Raw genomic sequence first — 22,748 nt, 5'->3', positions numbered from 1 at the left:
GTTATCCTTTATAACTACATTAAATGCTGATGTGGGGACAACATAGTCTACCTGGCTCATGTCAAATGGTAGTGGGAAGCATGGAAGCATGCGTTTTTGAGTCCCCACTTTCCAGGTCACAGTGACTGTTCTCTAGTGTAGACCGATTGCCCTGTGTCCTTCAGGCAGGGTGCAGTAGTAAGTTACTGATACTTGGCTGCTGAGCTGTTGTTCAGGCCTTGGCAACTGATGCTCTGCAGAAGGGACTGCGAGTGTGCAGTGATGGAATCCGGCTGGCCTGGGTTGCAGGCATCTGCCTCTGTGTGCCCCTGGGCTGTAGACTTTAGTTTGCACGGTTAACGGGGTTGGCCTCTCCCACAGTCGGTTGGTGAGGGTGCTGCACAGCGTCTGGCCCAGTGTTGGTACTGTGCAAATGCCGGCTAACTGGCTAGTCACCTAGACTGTCAGTCTGCAACCCACACCTCTACCATGAACAACTGAACCTTACTTCTTTAATCATAAAACAGGGTTCCTGAAAACCAACCGTATTATTGGTTGGAACATAGTTTAAAAAATTATTTCCTTTTAACTGAGACGTATCCCGCCTTTCCCTTCTTGTCTCCCTTCAGTCTGTGGGCCGGGCATCGACATCCGCAATGACTTCCATCAGCTGAGGCGCCTGGAGAACTGCACGGTGATCGAGGGTTACCTGCACATCCTGCTCATCTCCAAGGCCGAGGACTACCGCAGCTACCGCTTCCCCAAGCTCACGGTCATCACCGAATACTTGCTGCTGTTCCGAGTGGTTGGCCTCGAGAGCCTCGGAGACCTCTTCCCCAACCTCACGGTCATCCGCGGCTGGAAACTCTTCTACAACTACGCCCTGGTCATCTTCGAGATGACCAGTCTTAAGGATATTGGGCTTTACAACCTGAGGAACATTACTCGGGGGGCCATCAGGATTGAGAAAAATGCTGACCTCTGTTACCTCTCCACTGTGGACTGGTCCCTGATCCTGGATGCAGTGTCCAATAACTACATTGTGGGGAATAAGCCCCCAAAGGAATGTGGGGACGTGTGTCCAGGGGCCATGGAGGAGAACCCAATGTGCGAGAAGACCGCCATCAACAACGAGTACAACTTCCGCTGCTGGACCACAAACCGCTGCCAGAAAAGTAAGAATGGTGCTGACTGCTGCTTTCTCTCTGCTGCTTTCTCTTCTCTCCTTCTCCTCCTTGACCTCCCTTCTCTTCTGAATGCACGAGTTCCACTGGGCAGGGTGCAGTCGTGTTGCATGTAGGATGTGGCACAGCTGCTCTGCGGAAGTTGTTCCTAGCAGGGGTCTTGGTTGGCTTTCCTTTGTACCTGGGACTCTTGGACTGTGGGACTGTGGCATGGCTGGAGGCCATCATGGCTGCTGTCAAGACTGTTCAAATCGCATGTTAGAAATAATCCACCACCCTCCTGGGCTAGAAACTTGCTGACCTTCAGCTTTGAATTCCTGATGAGAAAGGTGACCTGGTGTGCTTGGAAGTCCCTGAGCCTTGGTAGCTCGGGGCTGCTTATGTGTCAGCTCTTTCATCCTTTGTGCGAAGTGATATTTTTTGTTCTGCAGGACTTCCTTACCTTGAATGGACTTGGAATATGGTTAAATAACAGGAAAGTAAAGCACTCACTCACATCCCGTGAAAGTGGTCCTTGGGTCCTAGTGATGATGTTTTTATGCTCAGGTGTCCTGGTTATGACAGAGCACCTGGCCAAGGTGGGAGACCTGTCGACCCATTTCCACCATTCCCACATTCAGACTGTACTTGCAGGTAGCTGTGTAGCAGGGTGCATTTTTAAACCTCTGGGATTCTGTTTTCTTCCTTTTATACCTGTTTACTTAACAGCTGTGAAAATCTTAGGAAATCACGAGTGAAGAAACTTTGGAAAGTGTTTACTGCTCTGGGGGTCAGTTGGTATTTTGAAGCTTCTTGTATATTTGTCTGCAGTATGCTTATTTTCCCTTGAGAATAACTGAGCTCTTGCCTTCATGTGATCAATTCCTTGAGAGCCAGGCTGTTTGGTACTAAAACGTGACTCTGAGCCTTCACCTTATTGCATTCAGCAGAATTTAGGTATATTGGCTAGGAAGGTTTTCCTCACTGGTTGGAAGTCAGTGTGTTAGCCGTAAAGAGCTATTATTTACGTGTTGGCCCAGTTAAAGGTGCAAGGATCCCATGTTCTCAGGTCATGAAGAGCCAAGAAACCTCAAATTGTTAGACTTGCCTAAAATAAACAAAAGACGAGACCCGACGGGTGAAGTTTACTTCAGTTCCCCTTCAGCCAGGCCTGAGACAGGGAGAGGATCTGTGTACCTGATCTGTCACACACTTTTACACTTTTATCTGCGAATTTGATCAGTGTGTATGTGAACATTGATTAGTAAGGGCAGGGGTCCCACTGGCTGCAGTCAGCCGGTACCTTGTAGAGCTCTGAGAATGCAGTCAGATCACTTTAAGGTTGGCGAGAGTTGGAGGAAGATCTTAAGCTGAAGTCACTTGTGTGGTTGATTAAAACTGTGGCCTATCATGAGGTTACCCACTGGTTTGAGATAACAACAAAGTATATTTTTAAAATAATAACCTTGACATTTAAAAAATTTATCTGAAAAGTAAAAGGTGTCACCAAAGGAGGCAGTGTGTAGTAGAAGAGAGACGTTGAATGTGGTGACAAGGGCCAGGAATGACCTTGGATGGGCCAGCCCCTCTGGGCTGTAGTTGGGCTTTTTCAGGATACTTCTAGGGCAGTCCTGTACATCTTGCAGTGGTGATTAGACATGGGCAGACAATGTTTTGAAAACTCATAAGCTCTTTAAGAAGGGAGGTACTCTATGAAACATCATTAAGTGGGGAGTTGTTCAGGAACTTGGTAGTAGTTACTTTGGTCTTGCTGCCAGTTTTTTGCTGTTTCTGATCAGCTCCTTATTGAAGACCCCTGGGGTAGGAATGAGGCCTGCATTCTGGGTCCAAGTCTTAGAGTGGCGACTAGAAATGAGCAAGTTATTTAAATTGCCCGGGCCTCGGTTTCTTCATATGTGGAATGGGGTAGAGCCTGCCTTCCTGGTAGGGCTGTTGGAAGATGAAAAGGAGAAAGGAGAAGCACTGTGAAAATGTAATAGTGGTTAGGAGTTGGGCTCTGCCGGTGACAGGCCTGTTGGTTGGTCACCTGCTTCCCCAAGGCCACGCCCTGCAGCCTTCTCCTTGAGCATCCCAGCCCTGCTGATGTCGTTGTGATTTCACAATGGAGCACTTACCGTAACACTGATAACGGCTTTCAGGGAAGTTGCCTTCCCTTCCCCTTGTCCTGAAGACTCAGGCATGGGCATGTTTCTTGGAGATTTTCTAGTTGTGTCAGAACTTTCTCTTGGTTTGCATAGATTCCGTTTAGACCTGCGTTGTCCAGTGTGGTAGCTGCTTGTTGAATAAGCAGACACTTACTGAGTAAGCCACATGGCTTATTGAGTACTTGAACTGTGGCTTGTCCACAGTTGGAAACAGGAGGTTTACAAGACGTACGATAGGAAAAACTCTGTACACCATTTCATTAGTAATTTCTATATTTATTACATGTTGAAATATACATTTTGGATATGTTAAAATATGTTCCTAAAATTTCACCTGTTTCTTTTTTTGTTTGTTTTTGAGCTGAATTTTCTCTCTTGTTGCTCAGGCTAGAGTGCAGTGGTGCAGTCTCGGCTCACTGCAATCTTTGCCTCCTGGGTTTAAGTGATTCTCCTGCCTTGGCCTCCCGAGTAGCTGGAATTATAGGCATATGCCAACACGCCCGGCTAATTTTTGTATTTTTAGTAGAGATGGAGTTTCACCATGTTGGCCAGGCTGGTCTCCAACTCCTGACCTCAGATGATCCACCTGCCTCGGCCTCCCAAAGTGCTGGATTACAGGTGTGAGCCACCACGACCGACTCTTTTTAATTCCTAATGTGGCTGCTTGAAAATTTGAAATTACAGATGTGGCTTGCATTCTGTGTTGGTAAGAGAGCTTCTTTAGAGCATTTGTTTTCACACCTGGAGTTCTTCCCCTCATCATGTTTTTTGGCTGAGTGGTCACTGCAGTGCTTGTAACCCCCCATGCACCTCTCCAGCCAGAACCATTAGGAATCATTTGGGGAGCTCGGTGAAGGGCACTGAGTGCAGGCAGAATGGCTACGTGGAGTTGAGCGTAAGCGTTCAGATGACCATTTGAAAAGATGAAGCACAGAAGAATACCATTCAGTTAATCTTCCGTTGGCTGGCTGTAGAACTACGGAGAACATCTGGAGAAATGCATCAAGAGTGTGTGTGAAATCGTTGAGCCTACTCGATTTTGTAGTGCTGATGCACGGTTTTTACTTGGCGCTGTCCTTGAAACTCCTTCTATGCCATGACTTTGCAGAGCCTGGCAGCGTAGTGGAGTCTAGTGCCACCATGGGCATGACCCCTCTGTGGGTTCTCTGTATACTTATGTGTTTCTCAGTTCTTTTAGGATTTGGGAGTGGATTTTACACATTTTTGAGTCATTCCTAAAGAGCGATTGACCCTTAAAGAACTGTGTACTGTGCTTTACTTTCAGTAAGATTATAGCTGTGTGCCACCTGTCTGTGACGTGTGCCCTGGTTGATTCTTCTTCCCTTGTCTTCTGATGCCACCATCTTCTGAGTCTCTTCCTGCCCCCACAGCTGCTGCTGCTCCTCTGTCTCCCTCCCCTCAGTCTGGCCTTTAATAGTTGGTGGTCTCCTGACTGACTTAGTCCATTCAGGCTGCTGTAATAAAATCCCATACCCTGAGTGGCTTACACACAACAGAAATACTGCTCACAGTTCTGGAGGCTGGAAGGCCAAGATCAAGGTGCTTACCAGGTGAACTGTCTGCGGAGGGCCCACACTCTGGTTCACAGACAGCACCTTTTCACTGTCTTCATATGTTGGAAAGGGTGGGGCATTTTTTCCTGGCCTCTTTTTTATAAGGGCTCTAATCCCATTTGTGAGGGCTCCACCCTCATGACCCAGTCACCTCCCAAACTCATCACATTGGGGATTAGGTTTCAGCATAAGAATTTTGAGGGGACATAAACATTCAGATAAGAGCATGGCCGGATTTCTACCCTGGGCTCTTTTCACTTTCCTTGTTGTTATCTCATCCACGGGTAACTTAATTGCCTCCTGTCTCCATCTATGCTTCCAAATATCTCCAGCCCTGACCCCTTTTGAGCCCAGGACCTGTCATTCATATCAGACCACCATGAGCATTTCACTGCAGCTTCTGATGATCTTCCCCGTTTCCTCACTTCTGGGCTATTTTTTTTTTTTTTTTGTATTCCCTCTTAAGTGGGCTACACTCTTATTCCCCTGGTTCTTATGTCAGGAACATGGGTGACCTTTGGACACTTCCATCTCTGGTTGGACACCAGGCCCTTTCTATCCCAAATGGAATGGGAATGCTGCTTCAGCTGCCTTCCTCTGCTCCTTCCACTTCCAGCAGTGACATAACCTCTCTCCTACTTTGTGCCCTGTAGCTCCACTCAGCACTGGTGAACTTTCCAGTATGCACTTTTTGTTTTATTTTTGGGAGAGAGCCTCGCTCTGTTGACCAGGCTGGAGTGCAGTGGCGTGATCTTGGTTCATTGCAACCTCTATCTCCCGGGTTCAAGTGATTCTGAGCAGCTGGGATTACAGGACCGCACCACTACACCCAGCTGATTTTTGTATTTTTAGCAGACACGGGGTTTTTCACCATGTTGCCCAGGTTGGTCTCGAACTCCTGACCTCAGGTGATCCACCTGCCTCGGCCTCCCAATGTGCTGGGATTATAGATGTGAGCCACTGCACCCAGCCATCCATTGTGCATTTTGGATGATATGCTCCCCTATCTTAAATCCTGTATTAGGTCCCTATAGGATAGGCATGTAGCACGGCGTGAAGCTCCTGCGTGGTCAACAGCTGCCCCATGACACCATGCCACACTTCATGTGCCACTCCCTCCCACCTGCCTATTGCATCCTTGGCCCCAGTGGTGTTCTCCCATGCTGACCAGCCGGCATGGCTCACCCACTGGAACTCCAGCCTTGCCTTTTCCTCTAAAGGATGTAAGGGCTCTGCAGATTTCAGGAGGCCTGTCTCCAAGCACCTGGCAGGACACTTTTTGCCCCACTGTAAATTCTGGGTGTATCCTCCAGTGTGTGCTGTCACCCCAAGGGCAAGCACTGTACCTGCTTAGTGAAGGATGTATTGTTAGGAAGATACATTTTCCCCTTGAGAAGAGAGTAGGGTATTGTGGCAGTCCTCAGTGAACCAGTCATGTCAGGATTATGAAATGCAGATGTTGACTGTGTCATTGTCACTGTCATTGCTGCTGAGGAGTACTGACAAAAATTGTCTCCAACTGTTAGTTGGCAGAGGGGATCCACTATGGTGGGTAGCTCTTTTCTTTCCTGCCATTATCAGAATGATTCCAGGCCAAAGATGATGGAGAAGTATGGAAATAATCTGAAAGGTTGAAGCTTGGCATGTGAGGCCATTCATGACTTTGTAAGGCAGTTTTGCTGAAGGCCAGCTCTGCACTGGGAGGGACAGGGGTGAATCGTCCTGAGTGCCTGTGGTTTTCTTACTTCCTGGTGAATTTGCTTAAGTGCCTGTTGTTTGCATGCCATGGAGGCTTTCTGGTATTTGATTTAAGGTACAGATGCCCCTACCTTCCCACAAAAACCCCCAACAAAACCTAAGACCTTACTGCCACTAAGTCTCCAAGTACCTTTTAACTCATTGGGATGAACAGCCTGTGGTCTACTCAAATCACCCTGAGTGTGTGTGAGAAGGTCTGGGCTTTGCCAGGAAATCCAGGAAGGCAGGGCCGGGCCATGTTGGAAGCTGGCTTAGCTGTGGGGGGAGGGGTGGGGGGCAGGGGGAGGGGGGCAGCCTTATTTCAATTAAAAGGGTATTGACTGGGAGCAGCAGTCCTGGAGTTTGTTGCATTTCCTGCTGCCCACAAAATGAGAAACCAGAAAAATAGTACATTGGAGCCTTTGAGTGAGAAGGCAGTAAATGACTGTTTTTATTGACAAAAGGAAAACGTTTTACTGTTATCTCACTGATGGCGTCTCACTGACTTAAAATGAAGGTAGGCGGTATTAAGAAAAGTCTACATTTTTTTCCTCTACAGGTTCTTATATTCTTATTTATCAGCCACTCCTCACAAAGGCATTGTTGGCTCCTGGAGTAGAGATGCTCTCCTTCCCTCATTTTCCTGTATAGGTTGGTTTGGCTGACCTGCTAGGTCAAGGCGAGGACATGTTTGAGAATGTGTAAATTTGGCTGGAGCACTTTGGGAGGCCAAGGTGGGAGGTTCACGAGGTCAGGAGATCGAGATCATCCTGGCTGACACGGTGAAACCCCATCTCTACTAAAATAGCCGGGCCTGGTGGCACGCACCTGTAATCCCGGCTACTCTGGAGGCTGAGGCAGGAGAATCACTTGAACCTGGGAGGCGGAGGTTGCAGTGAGCCAAGATTGCACCACTGCACTCCAGCCTGGGCAACAGAGCCAGATTCTGTCTCAACAAAAAAAGAATGTGTAAATTTATGGCCGGGCATAGTGGTTCACACCTGTAATCCTAGCATTTTGGGAGGCTGAGGCGGGAGGATTGCTTGAGCCCAGGAGTTTAAGACAGGCCTGGGCAACACGGTGAGACCCTGTTCATAAAAAAAAATTTTTTTAATTAGCTGGTTGATGTGCCTGTAGTCCCAATACCTTGGGAGGCTGAGCTGGAAGGATCGTCTGAGCCTGGGAGAGATGGAGGTTGCAGTGAACTGTGATTGAGCCACTGTACTTCAGCCTGGGTGACTGAATGGAATTTTGTCTGAAAAAAAATAAAAAAAAAAAATAAAAGAATTTGTAACTTTAAGTTTTATAGCTGGCTTTGAGAAAGGAAAATAATAAAGAATGTGTAAGTCACCTGCTGGATGGGGAGAAGAAGGGCACATTTTCTTTGTAGTGAGACTCCACTCATGTGAGGTGCCGTATTTCATCTTAACTTTTTTTTTTTCTTTAATACAGACAGTATTTCTACATGTTGGTCAGGCTGGTCTTGAACTCCTGACCTCAGGTGATCCACCTGCCTCGGCCTCCCAAAGTGTTGGGATTACAGGTGTGAGCCACCGTGTCCGGACTTTTTTTTTTTTTTCAAACTTAAGCTACCTGTGAAGACCTCAGATGCTTCTGTTAAGTGCTGTGTGGTCTGCTGCCAGACTCTGCAGGCCATTGCTCTCCCAACTGCTGAGGTAATCATGACAGAGGCCTGCATTTTCCAAGGTGGACTCTTGGGAGGGGCCTGTGGACCCGGGAGGAGAAGGCAGCCAGGAGAGGGGATCTGGCTTTGTGCTGTTGGTAGGAACTTGTCTTGGTTGCCCTGGAAGGCGTCTGCTCTGGTCAGCTGCTCCCAGTGTGGGGGTGATCTTTATTTAGAAGGGGGTCACATGCCCCCAGGCCTCATTGCTATGCCTTTTATAGTCAGGCGTGGAGCTCACATTCTGTTGTGCCTGATTGCCGACCCTTGCTGCTGAGATGGTGACACAGTTTGTGTGCAGGTTTCCAGGGACCTGGCTTAGCCCACCTCATTTCTTGGGGCATGAGTCTTGTCTCAAAGTCTCAAAGACTTTGCTCTTGGCTAATTGTCATGTAATGATGGTGTCACTATCCTGGACCCTCATCAGAAGTTTTTAATAGGGATCTCATCTAAGAGACCAAAAAGCTTTCAGAATGACTCTATGGTGATTTTTGCAACGCTGGGTATTTGGAACATACCTGGAGCCCCTTCAGATCTCACCAGTTAAACCTATTTGTACAATCGTCCTGGTTTCTTCCTGTGCTTGAAAAGCCTCTCTTTGTTACGTTAATACCCTTGTCTTGCTTTCCTCATGTGTATGCCAGTGTGACATTCTCGGCAGAGTGGGGATGACGTGGAGCGTGTGGGCCTGTGGTTAATCTTGTCCTGAATTGCCTTGCTCAACTTGCGTGTATAGGGTGGTTCAAAAGTTAAGTTTGGCTGGTGGTAGAGTTGGAAGCATCACTTAGAAACACGCCTCCTTTGGGCATATGGTGTGAATCAGGGACTCTGGCTATAAAAGGTGGGGTCTCTGAGCCCCATCCTAGTTGGAATGTTCTCCTGACTTGGAGGTAGCGAGAGACAGCCAAGGTGTTTGTTCCAGGGAGGCTGGTGGGTGGAAGATGGGATTTTTCTGTCAGTGGCACAGGCAGTATTAAGTAGAGCAGGCTGTTTAAATCACATTTTAAGTAAAAAACAAAGTGTACAGACAATCAGCAGAACTTCTAGGGGATAAGAACCTGCCTTCCTTGAAGAAGTTCACCTCCAAACCAGTGCCCGTGGCTCAGCAGCCAGCGTGACAGCCCCGGGGGTTCGTGGGACTTGGGCATGCAAGGCTGGTGGGGGCAGGGACAGCTGGGTCCAGCAGTGCCTTTCCTAGGGATGTTGCCCCGTCACCTGTCTGCCCTGGCCTTCCATTTCCTTCCTTTGAACTGGGGGGGCTTGCATCGGGCTACCTCTGCTATTTCCTCAAATTCTGAAATTGAGTAAGTTACCGAGGGGTTTCCGTGGTCTGCGCTGAGAAGGCTTCTTTCTCCTCTGCCTGTGTGTTCATGTGGCTTGGTCTCTCTGTCTTTCCTCTTTGATCCTAGTATATACAGGCAAGGTATGCAGCATTTAAAATGTTTGTAACTCTTCAAGTGGCACACTGATCACCATGTATAACTTGGGAATCAGAGATCTTTTATGTGGAAGAAGGAGCCCCAAGTAGAAACTCAAAATCTAGACCATTCTGGGTTCTAGTCTGTACTGGCCACGGACTAACTTATGGCTTTGAGCTGGGTGTTATAATGAGAACTGGAATTTCGTCTGATTGCACATAGCCTTGCTTTTCTGTCTTTGGAAAAGTAGCTCACTGCAGAGCCCTGGTAACCATTTGAATTGCATTGCAGGAGTAGGCAGAAGAAAGAAGAGTCCTTGGAGCTTGGTAGGAGGTGTGAGGGCTCATGGGGGACAGTTGTCTTTTCAAGTCAAGGAGCAATAAGGACTTCTGGGGCTGGTGGAAAGGGTGAGTCTTAGGCAGGGAAGGGTGACCGTCCAGGTTAGATTGTTTCTCCTGCAGGATCAGCTTGGCCACTGTTCTTAGGTTTTCAGGGTGTCATGGCGCTGGCCAGACCCTCTCCCTGATATCCCTGAGGGTCTGTTCCTCAAGACATTGTGGAGTTCTTGGGGGCAGAAGCTGCCATCCTGTGCCTGCCCTCAGTGTGACTGGTCCTCAGGATGCTTGGATGGCCCCACGCCTGGATGTGCAGCTTTCCCCTGTTGGCATTCCCCATGGCATATTAACAGTGAGATCTGCAAGAATATGTCATTTTGTACAGAATGGGATGCATTTCTTTTAAACCACATTCCTGTGTGGACAAGTGGTATCATATGAAAAGGTTTGAGAACCATCGATGAATTAAGATAGTGCCATCTGTTTGCCTCAGGTATCCGGTGCTAGGACAGCTGTCACCTTCCTTCAGTGAGGCAGAGAGGAATAGGACAGTATTTGGAAAACACCTAATGGGCTTCCAAGCACATAGTAGGATTTTGGTAAATGGTGGCAGCTGCTGCTATTTTTTTTTTTTTAATTAAACTTAAGTTGCATTCTGAGACCATCTAAAATTCTGAGCCTTAAGCTTGACTGACTGTGTATGTTCACTACTATATCTTAAATGGTCCTTCTGTATTGCTTTTCTAAATTGCAGAATTTCAATTATCATCAATAGCAGGCCGTGGTGTAGGTGTGGTTCTTGCCAATTTGATCTGTATTATTCAAATTCTTGTGTCTGTTCAGATAAACCCTTTCTTTAAAGAACATTCAAGTACATATGTGTGTATCTGGGTGCCAGTGGAGTCCCTATAGTTATGTGTAAACTCTATTTATTTGGTTCTCAAACAGTTTATTCTGTTTGCACGTTTGGTATTTGGGCGAATTTAAGAAATATCCACAGATTCTTGTGTGACACAGACATTAAATACTATCTTTTTGAAATGCCTCCGTGTGTGTGCGTGGAGAACATGGAAGTGGTTAGAGTGGGTGCAGTTATTGGTAAACATAACAAAGATGTACATTTTTGTGACAACTGCAGGTCTCACATTGGTAGCCAACCATCTGCTCCAGGATGAAGCACGTGCCTGCTTATTCTTTTCTTTGGTAACTCTGGCAGTATGTGTGTGCGTGCATGCACGTGTGTGTGTGTGTGTATGTGCATACCACTTTATTCTCCCACCCAGCCTCCTCTCCTGTTTTGTTTCATTTTCCTCCTCCCACCCCCATTACAGGAAACAAACACTGGCTCTCTGTCCTCCCTTAGATCTTCCTTCTGCTCAAGGGGATCAGGTGGGTGGGAAAATGTTGTGCAGGAATGCCAGGCCTCTCCCCGAAGCCGGACTTCTGTTTCATCTCATTATTGAACAGAAGTTGCTTTTTGTTTCTTTGCCTTGGTCACAAACAAGCACCCTGTCCTCTCTTCTTTCTTCCTGCCATTTTTCATAGAATCCATGTGGAATGGGAACAGAGGCAGCGTATTTAGGGACCATCGGGTGCTTGATACTCACGGCCTTGTTTAGAGAAGCTGTACCCACTGACTCAATGTGTAACTGTGTCTAATTTGTTTTTCCAAATCCTAATGAAGGCACGTGGATGAAGCTAGTGAGGTTGCCACTCCTGGGGCTTATGCAGGGTGGCCAATGGAGCTTAGCCACCTTCATGCAGAAGCTGGTGCTGAGGGCAGCCAGTGTGACTGAGGCTAGCCAGCTGGCCCTGAGCTGCTTGTGCCCATGGGGCCCCTGGGGAGGAGGGCCCAGCTGCAGTGCACATACATCTGCCCTTGCCAGCAGATGTGTGAACCCAGGCTGCCATTCTGGATTTCTGGATAGATGCAAAGTGCTTGGATGGGTTTTAGCAGCTGCTGAGACCAGAAATTGGGCTTAGTAGTAAAAATGGGGAACAAAATTAAAGAAGATCAGGAGGCAAAGAGCCTACATTACAAAAAAGGAAAGACGAAGGTTGATATTATTAGAAATACTTCCTGGGCAGCCTTCGTGTTTGAATTAGGATTTTTTTTCTTCACCCAGAGGTATTAGTTGTAATACAGAGACACATGGAAACTAGTCAGATCCTTAGGTCCTAGAAAAGACCAGCTTTGTTCCCGGGGGTGGTAACCTAGTACAACGTTTCCGTTCCTATATCTTGACCTCTGAATGGCCCCTTCTGCTTTGCTAAGTAGATGATGATATTAAGTGCTTAGACTATTCTTCAGATAGGAGGTAGGGATGTATTTTTGTTCTCTTCCTCAGTGAATTTGAAATGATTGGATTATTTTGTAATACGTTGATACTACTTTTAGAAGCTTTTGAATAACTGTGTCAAAGAAGCTTTAGAACGGGTTTTAAGCAAGGTTGCAGAGAATGTACTGAGCGTGTTCTTCCACTCACAAGGAAAGACAGCAGCTAAATGCAGAAGTGTGCATCTGGTTCTAACTGTCTTCAGGCACTGTCCAGGTAGCACCATCCATTGGCTCTCCTGCCTCTCCTCGTCCACCCCTCACCTCATCCCTAGCCATTCTTTTGTGACCAGTTGTTGCTTATGAATGGAATTCTGAGAATGTGTAATTTTTTCAGAAGAATACGGCTTTAGCTCAGCAAGTATTTCTTATTTGCTAAGGGGGAAAGAAAAATTCCTCCTTGGAAAAGTCATTGGATGCCAGAGGTGGGTGATTAGGAGGGATGAACTTCTGGGTGTGCCTAGCGAAGCCATTTCTATCGATAGGTAATTAATGAAACAGCCAAACTTGACCTAACAGACTGCCATTTTCAGAGACATTTGTTTTGCAGGATGAAGTTGCTTCGAGGTTAATTGGTGGCCGTGCAGGGCTGACGGCTGTCCTACCTCCTGTGTCTTCTGTCCATTGCGATGCAGGGCAAGTTGCTTAGGCCTCAGACACAGGCTCCCTGAAGTTCATGTTCAGTGCTTTGGGGTCGGGGGACTTCAGACCCTTGACTTGACTTGGTCCCACTCTAAAGTTTCTGTTGATTACTTGGGTAACCCCAACTCTGTCTTGCTGGGCAGTAGAGCGATCCTAATTCTTGGAAGTACTCAGAGTATAGAATAAAAGAGCTCATGAAAAATGTTTAAGAAGGGAGTAAGTGGTCATTAGAGAGAAATGGTAATTGGGATGATGCTCTGACCCCTTCAGCAAAAAATAAAAGGTGAATCCTTTATTATGAGCTAGTTCAGATTCTGTTTTTGGAAGCGAGCTTGGTTATACATAGTGCTGTTGACAAGCGTGAAGCATGGACTTTCATATGCCAGCTCTTCAGCCTCCTGTAACTCCAGTCGCAAAATTACTCCAGTGTATCTAAATAAATGCAAACTCATCAGTGCCTTACCATTATGAAGCTGGGCTGGAGAGGCAGGTGGCCTGGATAATCAAATGGCAAGAAGTATAGGGAGGAGCCTGGCTTCATGATCGGGGGAATTTGCATGAAAATTGTATACACTTAAGCACCATTGTTTATCGCAGAAATCACGATCTGGCCTCTTCTACTGATTTTCCTTCCAGCTCTGAGATTCAGTGTTTAAGATGAGGTTGTTGGGGAACCTCAGATAGATCTGTGTGCCCTGGCTTTTAGTAAATACTACTAGAGACTGAAGACATGTTCTAGAGTTGAAATGGTATGAAGCAGTCAGCCTCTTTAGGATGGGCCCTACCCATAGGGTACAAGACTGGACCTAGAAGAAGAGGCTGTGGACATTGGGAGGCAGCTGCAATTTGCAAGTCTCAGAGAGCTTACTGAGGAGTAGCAGGTGTAGGACAGCAGGCTGGCGAAGCATCTCAGCGATAGGGCAGAAAGAAAGAAAGTGGCTAGGGAAGGAGTTGAGAGCAGAAAATTCAGGCAGGATTGATGTTAAGTCTTATATCTTTGAAGTGACTTTCTCTGGTCTGGCTTTCGCTTTACCAAAGTGAATTATTCGTAAGTGCTTATGAGAAACACTGATGTAACTCGATTATGTGGAATGAATTTAAATTCATTTAAGTCGTTCTTTTCAACTAAAGTAAGCTTTCCCTCATCCAGAATCTGGGCAGACCAGTAGCCCAGCAAGAGTTGCCTCCTGCCATGGCTAGTGATTGATGTCTTCTTCTATGATGCTGATGAAATGTTGGGCACTCTGAAGCTCTGTTGGAATGATCAAAGCAAAATTGAAATACTTTCTCAGTGGTTTGGGAGTTGGGTGCGTTCTGGTGTGTATTTCGGTTTTCAGCATCTGGGTTTGGTGTGCATGCATGGTGAGCTCCAGCGGGAGCAGAGTTTACCTGCTGAGGCCATGCTCTTCATTATTTCTCCTTAACTGGCAGCCACTTGATCTTCCGTGATGCTTCCCAAATCTCCCGTACTGAGGACTCTCGCTTCCAAGTTGCTTTTGTGCCCATCCATTGCTGGGTTATTTGGTCAGTGATGATGTTTCTCTGTACTTTTTATCAGTCGGTTCAGAGGACCTTGTTTATTCCTCATTCATCTCTCCCCCTAAACAGCTGAGAAACCACTTGTGGGTTAGGGCTCATGCTTTGTTTATAATTTTTGATTCTCCAACCTCACAGCTAATGGGAGGCCCATGGAGAAGATATTCCTAAAAATCCATCTCCCATGTGGGCTTGACCCCAGTTAGCATCTGAGTGGTTTGGTCCTCATAGTTCTCTTGGGGGAAGAGAGGGAAGGAGGAGAAGGTGGTAGTGGCAGTGGCAGTGGCAGTGGCAGCAGTGGTGGCATCTGGGACCAGAGTGAGGGATACAGAGACAAAAGAGGTTTCCTCTCAGGATAGCACATGTGAGGGAGCACCTGTTTATATTTTGTATCCTGGACACCAGTCTTGCCTCACTCTAGTGCTGGCCCTGGGAGGTGCAAGAATTTTATGAAGAGATTTATAAAATAGTTTTGGATGACCAAATTGGTCCCTGGTTCTAGCTGGAATGAATAAACCAACTAAATAACAGTAAAGTTTGAGAGTAAATGTGTGTGTGTGAGAGAGAATGTGTGCGCATATGTGGGTGAGTTCTTCACTTTGCTGACTTGTAAATTATTTGGAGTCCTGTGCTCCTCCCTATCATTCGTATTCATGCCAGTCCACGAGCATTAAGGAAGTGAAAGCGAACACATTGTGTACGTGCCGCTCCCATGAAGAGGGAGACTGCGGAAGAGGTTTGAGTCCTAAGTCACACCTAGGTTACGTCTGGATGTGTCTCTGCAGATTTCCTCACTCGCTCCTTGGCCAGAGTTTCCCTCGTGTCCCTCAGCTACACAATTAAGGTGCCCCTGATTTGTACAAGTCTCATGCTAGGCAATATGAGATGACACAAACTAGGATTTTGTTGTGGGATCAGATGAAAGCACTTGACATTAAAAAAACAAGAGCAACAGCTTACGCTGTGTGGCGAGACACTCCACAGCTTTTGCCAAAAGATGAAGAGAGGCAGCAAGTACTAGGAGCTCAGAGAATGGCGTTCCACATTTGGAGCTTTGCGTGGAAGGAATATTTGGGTCCGGTGAAATCGATGCTTTTCGTGAGGGATGTCCACACTTGCTCAGTACCGTGCCGGGCCCTGTATACAAGGCCCTCCACTCGTTAATGAGTTGTACTGCAAAACTTTGCCAGGCATTTGGAATGTGGAGTATATTATTTTGCAAAGACGAGGTCTCAATGGTGGTTTAGGTTACAGGCCAGTGTCCCTCTGCCCCCCACCCCCATGTGTGCCCTCAAGCCGGTTAGACTTAGACATTATTTATCTCTGACTACTGTGTACAGCTTTAGTTCCATGGGGGGAAAAGGCTTGATGAACTAATTATCCTGGGAGGTGGTGGCTCCGTTTTCTGATGGATGAGGCAGGGGTGGTGGGAAGCTGGTGGTTTCTACTTTATACCTGTTTAAAAGCCCCCTCTGAGCCCTTAGCACTTGCCAGATGCTCAGGATTGGGGGAACAAAGGAGCTGCCTTTGCAGGGGTCTGTGGTGTGCAGTGGGCGAGAGAGCAGGCACTGAGTGCCCTGAGCTTCCTGCCTGTGTGGGCGGGAGGATTCTAAGTGGAATCAGGAGCATCTCCGCCTGGTGCTGGAGGAGGTGTGGAGTTGAAGGTAGAATCTTTCTCTTGAAGGGCTTGAATGAGCTTCTGTGTGGCTGAACAGAAACTAGTTCATCACTCATGTCATGATTTTTGCGAAGAGTGGACTTGGGGTCCAAGTCTATGTTTTAGGTTCCCTGTTGCAACCCACAGCCACCGAGAGAGAGTTTTATGATAAAAGGTCAGCAAAGTATCTGACAACATCTCACACTAGAATGGGCTTTGTACATGTTTAGTTCCCTCTCCTTCTATTCCCCCATCACCAACTTTAAATCAGAAATGTGAGGGTGCTGATTGAAGCCTTTTGTAACTTTTCTTATTGAGAATTGTTCTCTGGAGTTGTCTCCCAGAACAAAGGAATTCCAGATGTCCTCCTCCCTCACTCCTTGTCTCTTCTGTCCTCCAGTCAAAGAAAAACTCTGCCTGTGATCTTTGTCCTGGAGAAATATTAAATGTATGTTAAGTATGCAGACATGAATGGGCAAATGAAGGATATGTGGCAAAGAGGATCTGCCGAAACAAATAAGTAATGTAAATGGGCAGAGGGAAGTATTAAATTCATTGCATCTTTCAGCTCCTGGTACTTAAGGCAAAGATAAAGTAGTGGGGAAAGGTTGTTATTTGAAGTAATGGAAAGATGAGGGAGTTTTGAAGCTAGCTGGGATTTTTCTGCCTGTTAATAGAGTGACTTGGATTACAGACTATAAAATAAAGAGTAGGGCCGTTCCATTTAGTATGGATCATGATACTGATTGCTCTCTGAGCAACCTCTGTAGTAAGGGAGGAGAAGCTAACATCCCCGAGCCTGGAAGATGTTGGATAACAGCTCATTAAACTCTTGTCAGAAGCCTTCATTAGCATCATGGGAAGAGTTGCTATATCTGTTATAAAGCCATTTAGATTTTTTAAAAAAATGTATGTTCTTAACATTTTTTGTTTATTAAGTGGGCCAGTAGATTAGGACTCAATGGATTTGATTCTGTCATCACGCATAGTATGCCCAGAAGCCAGAAGGTTTCCCTGAATTGTATTACGGTAATGAGGGCAGATTTAATTAGCAGATAGGAAACGCTTTGGAGCAGTTTAGGCCAATCCACTTAATTGTATCAGTAATTAATATTTTGAGAAAATGGAAAGATTTAAACAAATTTACATTTCTTCCAGGACTTATTTTGTTATCCTTTAAGGTTACTGTAAATGAGGGGACTTTTGAACTCACAGACTAAAACAAACTGTAGCACATAATCATTAACTTTTTCTATTGTGTGCCACCCTCCCCAACCAGATTATTCCATTAGTTTCACTTAGGAACCAAGAACCTGTGAGCTTACAAGATGCGTTTTTGAGGAGACTCAACTTTTTTGATTTCTGTGTTAAAGAAAGTTTAGGTGTGGGTCCCAGAAATGAGTTTCATGGAGGAGAGAGTTTGCCTCTCTGGGTGGATAATTCAGGGGCCACTGGAGGCTCACTGTGGCTTTCTGGCACTGACAGTTATGAAGCAGGGTTGCCGAAGTGAGAGAAAGCAGCCAGTTCTCCAGGAGCCTCAGCGAGAGCTCTCATGCATCTACCCATTTTCACTGGGGTAGGAGCCATCACCATCAGCCTTTCTGTGGCCCACAGTGCTGTTTTCTGATTAAGCTGAGACCTCCATAATAGACAGGTTGTCATTTTTTCTTGTATCTAAAAGTAGGCTTGACTGCGGTGGGTCTCCAGCTCAGAGCAGATCTGGCTAGAGAAAACGGGAGGTGATGACTGAAGCGCTTTGCCCTTATAGAACACGTGCTGGTGTAGAAAGCAAGAGGGTTTTCCTTGTAGTCACTGAAGGTACCTTGTGTACACAGAAGGAAGACAGAGGGAGTCCCAGATGCCTTCTTTCCCCTGACAGCAGGATCCTTCACACCTGTGCAATATCTGTGGATTTGGTTGTTCAAGGATGTGCTGCCATTATAAAACAAAGGCATTGGCCGTGGAATAGAGAAGTTCAGTGAGAACCTCTGTGCTCCATGAGTGTTTTCTAGGAAGTAACTTCACCTGCCCTGTGTAATCCTCTGGAAGAATCACAGTGAGTTGGAAGGAAATTGAGACTTGGAAAAGGACAGGAGTGGTTAGCCCAGACCACACCAGGGCTCTGAAGGCCAAGCTGGGTTAGAACCTGGGACATCCTTCAGCCCACTGTCTCCTGTTCCCCAACCATTTACTGCCCCACTCCCCTTTCTACTCTCAGGGGCTCTGGATCTAATGAAGGGATTAGTGCAGTTTGCTGTACTAATACATTGCAAATGGTACCAACTGAAAGGTATTCTGGTGGTGGAATCAGAACAGCATCTTATTAGGTCAGATTATGTATCTCCTCTTCTAAGATTTTTACATGTTTTAGTGTTTTCTGAATTGGATAAAAAATAAACAAACCCATGTCTAAATCCTAGGCATTTCATCCTAAGTTGATGAAAGGGTATTTTTTGCTAATCTGTGGTTAGATTTCTTCAGAACCTTTTAGAAGATCCCTCCTATGTTTTGGGGTTTTGCAGATTTGAGCCCCAGTTCCTCCCACAATGCTTCTCCAGCTCCTGCAGTGAGGTAAACCTCCAGGCAGCCTGTTGACCCAACCCATGCATGCCAGTCTTCTTTGGGACTTTTAGGTGTGGACCCTGGGGCATATAGGGATCAGGTGGGAGATGAGTTCTTTTGATCGAGATCTTTGTTCTGGTGAACTGACTCCAGTCCCCATCTGGATTCCTGTGGTGATTACTCTCCGCATTAGTCTGTTTTCATGCTGCTTATAAAGACATACCTGAGACTGGGAAGAAAAAGAGGTTTTAATTGGACTTACAGTTCCTCATGGCTGGGGTGGCCTCGGAATCATGGTGGGAGGCGAAAGGTACTTTTTATATGGTGGCGGCAAGAGAAAATGTGGAAGAAGCAAAAGTGGAAACCCCCGATAAACCCATCAGATCTCATGAGACTTATTCACTATCACAAGAATAGCACGGGAAAGACCGGCCCCCATGATTCAATTACCTTCCCCTGGGTCCTTCCCATAACACATGGGAATTCTGGGAGATACAATTGAAGTTGAGATTTGGGTAGGGACGCAGCCAAACCATGTCACCCTCTTAGCAAGAACTGTGTTCATGATCATGACTGGCATTCATTGAACAACGACTAGGTGCCAGGCACCTTGCCAGTATTCTTTAATCTTTGTCACAGTCTGTAGGGTGGATATTGGTAGTACTGTTCTTTTTTTGTGGAAGAGGAAATGGAGGCACAGAGACCTGGTATAATTTGTGCAAGGTGCCATGCAGCTGAGCAGCCAGCCAAATCCAGACCTGCTTTCCTGTGATTTTGCTGCCCCTTACTCTCCCATCACAGCCTGCCTGATACTTCCCAGTGGGCTGCTGCTGAACACACACCCAGGGATGAGTTAGTGGCTTGTCTTGCTCTGAGGAAGGCTAGGCACCGTGTTGGATGAGTTCTTGAAGATGTCTTGCTCTACTCAAGAGACTTTTAGATCTTTGGAGGTTTTGTCACACCTACCTAGTGCTTGGTAAACGTGATGTGGGTTCTCAGCATGATGCCCTCCCTTTCTACCACCTTTATATGAGTGGAGAACATCTATGACTCTTACAATAAAGATGAAAATGAAAGAGTGACGTAGCATAGTTAAATTGTAGATGCTTTGTTACAAAACAGCTTGTCTCTGCATTTTAATACCTTGCTTTTCTCTGAATTTTTAAATTCCCCTCCTCCCCTCCTTAGGCAGAATTCATTTGTACATTAATGAATTTTTTTTTTTTGAGTTGGAGTCTTGCTCTTGTCCAGGCTGGAGTGCAGTGACAAGATCTCAGCTCACTGTAACCTCTACCTCCTGGGTTCAAGTGATTCTCCTGCGTCAGCCTCCCTAGTAGCTAGGATTACAGGCACCGTCCACCACACTTGGCTAATTTTTTGTATTTTTAGTAGAGATGGGGTTTCACCATGTTGTCCAGGCTGGTCTGGAACCCCTGACCTCAGGTGATCCACCTGCCTCGGCCTCCCAAAGTGTTGGGATTACAGGCGTGAGTCACCGCGCCTGGCCTGATGAATTATTTTCATTTGGGGAGGAAAACTTTGATGCTCATCAGTGATTAGGTACCTTTGTTTGGTTCATTTTTAACTACGGAGATTTCTTTCTTTTTAAAACCATTCTTTAATCTTGTAAAAATGTCTTCAAATGGGTGGATGTTTTAGGTCTGATGAATGACAGGTTGTCGTAAAGGAAGAAAGGGATGTGGTTTCCAGTAAACTTTTAATTCTTTTACAAAATAAAAATAACAGTCATAGAGAGAGTAAAAAATATGAAGAGTCAGGAAGTAATTTATCAAAATCAGATCTTGGACTGCTGATTTTACCATGAATTAGGCTCCTGGAATGTGATTGGGCCAATGTAGCTTTACTTTTTTTTTTCTTGTTTTATTTATTAGTAAAAGCAAACTTGTGGTTGCCTGCCCGAAGTTTAATTCAGCCTCTTTCGGGCAAACGACCAACCTTTTCTGGGAGTCTTTCTCAAGGAGATAAAGGTGCACCCTGAAACTCCGCTCTCTGATTCCTCAGCAAAGTGAGACTTGAGTATGGGGCCTGGGTGTTTCTGCAGAGGACTTAGACAAATGAGATGGGCTGTCACCTGAGCTCAGGTGGGCTGCTCCTGCTTGTGATGGTCTCCCCAACTCCTCCTGCAGTATACCCAGGGGCTAGAGGGCAGAGCACAGGTTTTCTTTGCTGGTTGGGGCAGCCACAGGCCTTCCTCCCTGCCTGCCTGTCCTCCGGGTGGGTCCAGCACCCGCTGGGATTCCTGTGGGCTTAGTCACCATGTGGTGGCGGCAGAAGGACTGGGGAAACCGCTGGCCGGCCCTGGTGCTCTGTCACCCTGAAGGAATGCGGGCCAGGCCAGGGCTGCTGGGCCTGGAAAGTTCTCCAGGCCCTGTTTCAGATCCTGCCTGCAGACTCAAAGTAAATCTCCCTCCCCACTTTTTTTCCCCATCAAATAAAAAAGGGACACCAGGTAGTCGCCGCTGTACTCACTGAAGATGCATTTTTTAACTTGCTTTTAAACTACGGTTTTTTGTTCTGAGCGTTCCTGGATCTTTAAACACACCCCCAGCTATTCAAGATGGGCTTTTCAGTGAAAAGTGCTGTGTCCCAGGAGAAATCCCACCTGTTGCCGCTGGCCATCACAGATCTCCGAGTCTGTCTGTGAAAGGCTGGCTGGGTTGGGTGGGGATGAGAATGGTCAGGTTGTCTAGACTGAGCCTGGACTGTCTTTGACTGGAGAGGCCTGAGCTGCTCCTCCACTGCTCAAGGCCCCGGTTAAGGGCACAGCAGAGCAGCGATGAGAGGTGGCCCTCTTCACACCACCTCCCAGCGAGAGGGCCTGACTTACTGCTCCCACCATTGCCGGCCCATTTCAGGGTCCCACTCAGTTACATTTGAATGGGTTTCATGACAGGTGCTTGAAGAGCAACTATCAGCAGCAGACCTTCAGGAGGCTGAACCCAGGCAGGTGAGCATGTTCTGAGCCATTGTAAACTCAGGGAGGTGCCTATGCTGACTCCCAGGGCCACCTGGGGAGGGTCAGGCCCAATCGCTTCCTCATCATTACCCTCCACCCCCCTCCCCCAGCGCATTCTGCACTCTTCCCCAAGGCCAGCTGGTGGCTGTTGGTGACCACCCTCTCTGTAAGCTTTTTAAGTGGCTGCCTTTCCTCTGGTGGGGAAACCAGCACCTTTATCCTATGACAAGAAAACTCTTTGCAGTAGGTGGTAGTAGAATCAGACAGACTGGCTTAAAATCTTGGCAGTGCTACCTCTTGGCTCTGACACGTTGGTCAAGAGAGTTTACCTTCCTAAGGCTTTCAGCTACAGGACTCTGGACACTCAGCTTCCTTCTAAGGTCATTGTGAGAGGGGTTAGCCCAGGGCCAGGCACAGCACAATGCCTCAGTGAAATATTAGCTGATACTATCATAATTTTTAAATTCCCGTAGGACTCATTGTTCAAGGATTACAAGGCACACACCAAAAATACTGCATTTTGAATTTGTGTCTGATTTATACATTTCCAAAGTGGAATCCTCACTACAACAGCTGTTGTTCGAAAGGTTAGATCTTTGTCCTGAGATAAATTAAGTGGAAAAAGGTGCAGAACATTGTATGTACTGTGATTCTTCAGGGCTTAATTTAAAAAGAGCATGTATGCTGGTGAATGCTGGTTCAGTCATTAAGAAGTTGTCTAGAAGAAATCCCAGGAAGTAATAAGCACTTACTTTTCATGGGAAAGAATTGGAAGTTCTGGGTGACCTCCACCAGTAATCTTGTATTATTTTTGCACTGTTTGGATTTTTTTTTAACCATGTACTTTTATTTCTTTTATTCTTTTCACAGGTCAGTAGATGTTATCTAGACAATAGGGTTCTGGTCTCTTTTCTGTTTTCTTCGTTGTACTGTACATTAAGAAGAACAAAACCTAATGTGCTTTTTTTTTTTTTTTTTTTTTTTTTT

At 46.4% G+C, this 22,748-nt stretch overlaps 1 protein-coding gene across 1 annotated transcript in view; it reads left to right on the top strand.

Moving 5' to 3' along the window:
• Positions 1 to 22,748, top strand: part of IGF1R (insulin like growth factor 1 receptor) — a 315,455-nt gene that overhangs the window by 60,175 nt on the left and 232,532 nt on the right. Inside the window, exon 2 of the mRNA XM_017517024.1 lies at positions 609 to 1,154. Coding sequence (XP_017372513.1) covers positions 609 to 1,154 — 546 coding nt within the window. The remainder of the gene's footprint in view (positions 1 to 608; positions 1,155 to 22,748) is intronic.

This window comes from Cebus imitator, unplaced genomic scaffold (assembly GCF_001604975.1).
Source record: "Cebus imitator isolate Cc_AM_T3 unplaced genomic scaffold, Cebus_imitator-1.0 Scaffold19, whole genome shotgun sequence".
Taxonomy (NCBI): Eukaryota; Metazoa; Chordata; class Mammalia; order Primates; family Cebidae; genus Cebus; species Cebus imitator.
This window is presented reverse-complemented; position numbering and strand designations above follow the sequence as displayed.